The sequence below is a fragment of the Sprattus sprattus genome, assembly GCF_963457725.1.
Source record: "Sprattus sprattus genome assembly, chromosome: 7".
Taxonomy (NCBI): domain Eukaryota; kingdom Metazoa; phylum Chordata; class Actinopteri; order Clupeiformes; family Clupeidae; genus Sprattus; species Sprattus sprattus.
In genome coordinates, this window is record NC_137926.1 from 17,332,645 (window position 1) to 17,340,590 (window position 7,946).

Consider the following 7,946-nt stretch of genomic DNA (forward strand, 5'->3'; position numbering starts at 1 on the left):
GAGGACCTGCAGGTAAAGGTTACGGGACGTTTTTAAATGACGTCCTTGGGACGTGTGCTGAGTGACCAAATTATAACGTTCCTTAATAGTCCGTTTTAAGGCTCATGCGAACGTTACGCAGAGGACCTGCAGGTAAAGGTTATGGGGACGTTTTTAAATGACGTCCTGGGGACGTGTGCTGAGTGACCAAATTATAACGTTCCTTAATAGTCCGTTTTAAGGCTCATGCGAACGTCACGCAGAGGACCTGCAGGTAAAGGTTACGGGACGTTTTTAAATGACGTCCTGGGGACGTGTGCTAAGTGACCAAATTATAACGTTCCTTAATAGTCCGTTTTAAGGCTCATGCGAACGTCACGCAGAGGACCTGCAGGTAAAGGTTATGGGGACGTTTTTAAATGACGTCCTGGGGACGTGTGCTGAGTGACCAAATTATAACGTTCCTTAATAGTCAGTTTTAAGGCTCATGCGAACGTTACGCAGAGGACCTGCAGGTAAAGGTTATGGGGACGTTTTTAAATGACGTCCTGGGGAGGTGTGCTGACAGACCAATTTATAAGGTTCCCTAAAAGTCCGATTTAAGACTCATGCGAACGTCACAGAAGGACCAAACGTAGACTTGCTACGAACGTCAAAAACGTTCTGGTAACGTCCTCTAGCGAACGTTGTGGCGGGGACCAATTGGGGACGATTGGGGACCTTGCGAATGTCCTGTTAACGTCCTGGGGACGTTCCCTGTTTGCGGGGTCAACACTGTCATTGTCTAACAGGATAGTTATTAAATCAAGCTTACTAAACCCTGCATTAGAAAAAAAAACCTTACCACTTTGAGCGACGACACACTCTGTGAGTATCAAAATATTTGGGAATTTGTCTACATCCTATCTACATCCTGCGATATGTGAATTCAGTAGGTTCTCTGATATAATTTCGGCCACTGTGAGTGTCCAGTGACTGTGAAGTGACTGGATGGAGGGGCTCTAGTCTAGACAGAGTCGTTTTAGAAAGGGATAGGTGAAATAATTTACCTTTAGCTTGTGCTATGTCGTCTGCTAGGGTCACTTACTGCTACTTAAAGATTCTCACACAGAGAGTCCTTTATTTAACGATTCTGTATTTTCTGCTTTCTATATTTTTATGTTCTATGCTTTGGCAAACGTTATTTCCCTTAAAATGGTCACGCCAATGAAGCATAGATAATTTAGTCCAGCACGCTGCTCTCACCTCTCTCAGCTCCTGCATGAGCATGTTGAGCCTTTCGCTCTCTGCCTGAGCGTTGGAGGCCGTCGAGCGACAGTTCTTCAGCTCGGTCTGCAGCTCCAGCAGCCGGCTCATGTAGTAGGCCTCTTTACTGGCTGACTCCTGCAGCAGCGTCTCCTCGTTGCTCTCGCCGTCCTCCGCCACCTTGCGCTGCTGGGAATAGGCTTGGCCAAACGCCTACGGAGAGGGAAGACAGAGAGGAATACATCTTAGAAGCTGGCTTAGTGTGTGGGACTTTAAAATAAGTTTACATGACTAAACAAAGTGAAGATAAGGATGAGAGAGGGAGAGAGGGAAAGAGAGAGAGAGAGGGAGGGTGTGTGGGTTGGTGGAAGAGGTTTGAAAGAAAGAGAGAGGGAGAGAGACTTCTTGCACTTCTATTTACATAAATATAAAGCACAGCTGGTAGATCACAGCAATAGCAACATGAGGTCAAGGGTTAAATCCCATAGAACTCAACAATGAATTACATGCCTGGCCTCACTGTACGGTTCTGCAAGATGGATTTAAAAAAAAAAAAACATCTGCCATGTGGCTAAGTGTACACAATGAGGCCAGCAAAGCCTACTTTTCACTTCTCAAGATGATTCTATTAACAGATCCAGTCTCCAGTATTTGTCCCTGTTAATATCTTCAAATGAAGGCAGGATTACTGGAGATCATAGTGGAAGTCTCACTAGCTGCCAGCGCCACTGACGGAGGCGTATGAATGGAAGTGTGCAGCTGATCAGTGTGTGTGTGATTCAGGCAGCCTGCAATAAATGAACACAATTATTCCTCTTAATTAGCATGGAGATATCAGTAATGTTTAGAAAAATGAAAACTCATCAGACATTTGAGATCACAGGCTGAGGATGGATGGAAAGCTTTTTTTTCTTTCTTTGAGATCCCGTCTGAGAACGATACACTGGGCCAAGAGTACGCTGTTATCTGAGTCTTCCCATGGTTCTATTTATGCACAAGGTTCTCTAGGCTTTCAACCTGCAACTCTTTTACACTCTTCAGATGACTAACTAATTAACTGTCAAACTATTTTAACAACCAAGCCCCATTATATTCACTTCAATCAATTAAACCTTAACCCCCCTCCCCCCTCCTCTCTGGTGGCTGTGGTGCCTGGCTTGTGTGAACTCCTCAAGGTAAGAACGATGATATTTCAGCTCCCCGCTCCTGATCAATACTAACTCTGTTCCGATTCTCCTGACACAGGTTTTCACGCAGCGCAGAATCCGGCGTGTCATGACAAAAGAATCCCCCCCTCCTTGATTGGTAGACGTGAGCTCTTATTAACAGTCTCCGACAGCAGGGCAGTGGGGGCCACAGAGACCTGGGAATGGAGATGATAAGGGGTGGGGGTGTGTGTGTGTGGGGGGGGGGGGGGGGGGGGTGCTTTTTGTATGTGTCAGATCTGAACGCTGTGTGTAGCATCAGCTTAATAGTTGCTGGGGCATAATTGATCTTCTGAAGGTGAAGCTTTGTACTGCTGGCTGGATTTTGCATCTGTGACTGAGCCATACATCATTTTTTAATTAAGACTCAATATATCCTCATTGCCAATTACATAACCTGCTAACAAAATGCTCCTTTGTACTCTTGTGGTGTTTGTTTACCGGCTTCTAAAAAAAACGTTAGCTCCAACATTTAAGCTCATTTTGTGTGAGACCATGGGTGTCAATGGTGTCAGAAGGAGAGTAAGTCACTTTTTGATCTGATATTCAAATGACTGGATGGTCTGTCTCCATGGCCACCATAAGAGTGCATTGCTAATGTTTGTCTTTAGCTGCTTCTCCTACTTCTCACAGTGGAGGTTTAGAGTTTAAGGATTGTGCACAGTCTAACAGAGAACAACACAAACTCTGAAACTCATTACGACGGATCTACTGAAGAGGCAACAGCTGTTACAGAGGAAGTCAGGCAACACAACCACAACCACCACACTTCCACAGAGTCCTCCTAAAGTCAAAAACTCCAGCCACAACAAGATTATCCACCCACACACACACTCTCCAATTACTCTTCACACACTACGCAAATGGGTTTTGAAAATAAATGAAGTGAATCACTACATTTACCAAAACAAAAAACAGGAAAAACCTATCCTCTACAACCCACTGTACAGGAAATCGTAAATGGCAGCATTTAGCGCAGCTGAGTTTCTGAGTATTGCACTAATTGATATATGATAGCCATCAGCCAATTCCTAAATGGCTGGCTATGGAACAAATTGAGCCCAAACCCGGCTTGACAAGGGCCCTCTTCTGTGACAGACAGTTGATAGCCATGACAATTCTAGGGCACTGATGACAGCTTCAAGCACCTGCTGAGTAGCCCTCTCAATGAATTAATATCAAACTCATGCTTTCTTCGAAAGCTAATGAGAAATAAAAGCATGCATTATACTCAAGGGAGCGCTTACAACTAATGCATCATGACATGGCTACAGCTGTGATCTCAACATTGGATACTAAGGGTGGGACTGAACATTGACACATTGTTTATTCACTTAAAACTATTTTATTCACTTAATCATCCTGGTTTTCTAAAGCATCACATACCAGTTATAACTGGCAGTAACAAGACACTCCATCAAAATAGGTCATTTACAGTTTACATGGTTTCTTTTTATTAAAAAGACAAACATGCATTGTATTCTGCTGTGATGCCTTGATATCGTAAGACAAATATTGTGATAATATTGGATGGTGAGTTTGTGTGATTCCTGTGATTCCCACCCCTGCTGTTCTGTACTATAATGAAGGCTAATTGGACCACACCACTTAAACCACAGAATATACAAAACATCTGAACCTAAGGGACGACTTTGTGTGTGTCACTGCAAGCACAACATTACCCAATCCAAACAGCATCTTACTCACAAGGCTGTGTCTGGGCAGCGCCAGATAGAATCTATTTGGGACCGGAGCAAATTGCAGGCATTTTCATCATGCCAAAGATATGCATTCCTCAAGAAAGCAAAGAGACTTTTAATCAGGCACCAAGAGCAGACACCCTCAATGGAGTCTGAGCCTCCTGCTTAAAAATGAGGTGATTTTCCATACACAAGCAACCCTTTTCATTACAGACAAGCCCACAGTGCATTATTTATGAGGGACGTGTGAAATCGTTGCCATTTGGGAGGTTTTGGCTCATCATGCGCAAAAGGCCCTCTGCTTCTGCATACTTCCCTGCAGAATATACTTATCCTGGAGGATGGAAATAGCTGTGTGCAGTGGAATAGAGCTCTGCTTTGATGCTCATTACACACTATCTCACTTTCAATAAAAGGGTCTAATGAACCCTTTGAGCATGTTGACAAAGCATTCAAATCAGGGGGGTTTCAGCCAAGTAAATAAATAAAATCCTACCAAACAACTATGTAAAACTAATATCTAACCCCAACAAATTCATCATTAGTAATTATGTCAATCCATTCTCATACACAGCAGCACACACATCTCTGATCAGTTTTTTCACTCTAATAATGGATCGTATCAGCGTATGACGAGTAGACAACTGATGTTAGATCAGTCCACAGGCACAGTTCTGGACAACCACCTGGCCTTGGGTGCAATGTGTGTGTGTGTGTGTGTGTGTGTGTGTGTGTGTGTGTGTGTGTGTGTGTGTGTGTGTGTGAGCTACACACCAAACTCATTTATGATCCTCACATTCACGCTACCTCTTGACTGCAACAAGCCCCGAGCCCATGGCATTGCATCCACACACACTAGACGATAACACTGAGACCAGAGGAGCTTGCAGAAAACTAATATACAAAACCAAACGCCTTAAGTAATCCAACAAACATAGTCAACGAGGAACTTATACTTTCTTACAATTCAATATTCAAGTGTGAGAGCACAGAACAGTGATTCATTCAATTAAAATGTGCGTAATGTATTCAGTGCGCTGAAAAGATGTAGTGGAACAACTTGTGGAATAATCATAATTATTGTGCATATCCATAATAAAAAAGCTGAGTGTATAAGGGGTTGATAAACGATGACAATAAACGAAATGAGAGGACTGTTAAACCCAAACAGAGGTCATAGGAACCTCGTCACCCCGCATGACTCTCCACTCTGACTCAGAGGCCTCGGATTGTCTCCTGTGACTCATGAGAAACGCGATGCAGTGATCCACATTATGTGGGCATAGAGTTAGTGATGTACTCGTATTTATAGGCAGGGGGTTAAAAGGAGTGTGGCAATGTACAGTCTTTGGTCTGTTCTTTGTACAAAGTAATCTGGTTAAAGAAATATGTAAAAGACAGGGGGATGGGCCAACAACAGCAGCAGTAGCAGTAGCAACAACAACAACAGCAAACCTCTATTCAAGTCTCTCTTCTTCACCCTCTGTTCTCTCTCTCATGGTCTCCATGGCTCTTGGTTGCTATGGCATGTGATGATCAACATGCCCCTGATTCAGTGAAAGGCAGGCCAGGGTACCCCAGCCCAACCTGGCCCAACCGCACACAAAACGTGTTGATTAATCCTGACGCTGGTGTGAATGGCCTGTCATTGTAAATGCAAAGGGGAGCAGCTGGGAGGCTCCAGGGTCCCCTCTGGCTCTCACTGGCTTTTAGGTAATTAACGCCCTTGTGATGTTGAATTGAAAAGCTCTCCCCACATTAAATTGGTTAATGTATTGATTGCTTTCAGCCAACTTTACTTATAGCGAAAGCTAGTTTTTAGTCCAAGAAACAATGATACACTCTCCTAGTGTTTTACAATATAAAATGCAAAATATTTCCTGAAGTAACTGTAATGAAACAACATATTTAAATGTTGAACATGTACTTTATTAAGTGAAGACTTAACTCATTGTTTACATCGAGTTCAACCCACTAAATGCTCTCAGATCAATGCTATGCCCTAATACTATGATGTGCTTTTTATAGAGTGAGCTTCAGCGCTTTGACTAGTGCTGTGACGTTGTTCTATTCACGTGTGCCTCATGACAGGAGGACCATAGAGACAGGATACACAATGGGACAGGCAGATGGTTTTATAACAAGACTGCTCCCAGCAGAGAGATAGAGGAGAGAGGGAAGGAGAGATAGATGGAGGTAGTGAGAGAGAGAGAGATGGATGGAGAGAAAAAGAGTGTGCTCTAAGCCTACTTTCTCTCCATCTGTTTCCTGTTGTGTGAAGTGCGAGAGAATAGCATTGGGACTCTCAACACACACAGGACAGCATGTCCCTCTGCTCAATCTCTCCTGTGTTCTCCCTCTCTCTCTCTCTCTCTCTCTTTTCTCTATTCACCCAGCCTCTCTCTCTCCTTCTCTCTCCCTCTATTCACCCAGCCCCCCCCCCTATTCATTCAGCCTACCTCTGTCTCTCTATTCACCCCCCCATTTCTGTCTCTCCCTCTATTCGCCCAGCCCCTCTCACTCTCTCTCTCTCTCTCTCTCTCTCTCTCTCTCTCTCTCTCTCTCTCTCTCTCTCTCTCTCTCTCTCTCTCTCTCTCCATAGGAGCTTTCAGTAGTCCTATGCTAAACAGACGTGAATGATTTTTGTTTTGCAAGTACATGCAATCTGTGAACACAGAGCACATGTGAAGAGTGTGATTTGTTTTTTCTCCACACGTTTCTCAGCTGGTACTACTCTCCCGGAAGCCTAGTTCCGTACACAAAACACAACAACCACCTTATGTTCCTTCTTTACTACTAAGGCTACGGCTTCTGTGCGTCACAGGTCCTGCATACGCCTGGCAGCATGGTGACAGCATGGTCGCAGCATGGTCGCAGCATGGCCTCCACATGGTTCCTCCCTGTCTACAGTTTACTCAACACACTCACTTCGGGAGGTGATCATCTGTGTCAGAGAGAATGTACCACAGCATATCTGATCACTCCTCACTGTGGCTGATTGCCTGTTTGTCTAAATTACAGACCATAACTGTGTGTGACAGCGAAGGTCATATAGAAGTTAGGAGTTACTTAGAACCTGTGCGACGCTGAAATCTTTCCTACTCAGTGTAAGTCAGTATAAGGTAAGAGTTCGCCTCCCGTTTCATTAAGTGTCCTCCCAAGGGAGAGAAAGTAGGCTGATGCAGTGGTGAGGCTTTAATTAATCTCTATACTTCAATTTGAACGCCCCCTGTGACCTAACCAACACTGCTGTAATTAAAGCATGGTCCGTTAGGGGACATGGCTGAGTAAAGTAAAGGTACAGGTCTCTGTGTGTGTGTGTGTGTGTGTGTGTGTGTGTGTGTGTGTGTGTGTGTGTGTGTGTGTGTGTGTGTGTGTGTGTGTGTGTGTGTGTGTGTGTGTGTCTGTGTGTGTGTGTGTGTGTGTGTGTGTGTGTGTGTGTGTGTGTGTGTGTGTGTGTGTGTGTGTGTTTGTTAGGGTGAGGGAAGTGCGGGAGTGGAAGCTTCATAATCATGGAGACAGTAATCACATCCACCATCATGTTTCATCAAGAAATGACAGCAGTGTCCAGCAGTCAGGGGATTGAGTTCCCAAATGACACCTAAAATCTCCTTGATTATATTTACAGGTCTGCACCCGGCTGGAGCAATCAGCACCCATAGGAACAGTGAGTATTCTCATTTATGCTCCAGTATCCCCGTAGGGCTATCGGCACAATACTGACAGACTGCACATACAGTTGTGCATTGGACCCCTGAAGAAGAACTTATGTATATAATATTGTGCACATTTATCCAGTTTACCAAATTAACCAGTT

The 7,946-nt window shown here is 44.2% G+C and overlaps 1 protein-coding gene across 1 annotated transcript in view; it reads right to left on the reverse strand.

Moving 5' to 3' along the window:
• bicd1a (bicaudal D homolog 1a) overlaps positions 1–7,946 on the reverse strand; it is a gene marked incomplete at both ends in the record, with an annotated part of 42,706 nt that overhangs the window by 18,147 nt on the left and 16,613 nt on the right. The window contains one exon of the mRNA XM_080841840.1: positions 1,225–1,437. Within this exon, the coding sequence (XP_080697966.1) occupies positions 1,225–1,437 (213 nt within the window). The remainder of the gene's footprint in view (positions 1–1,224; positions 1,438–7,946) is intronic.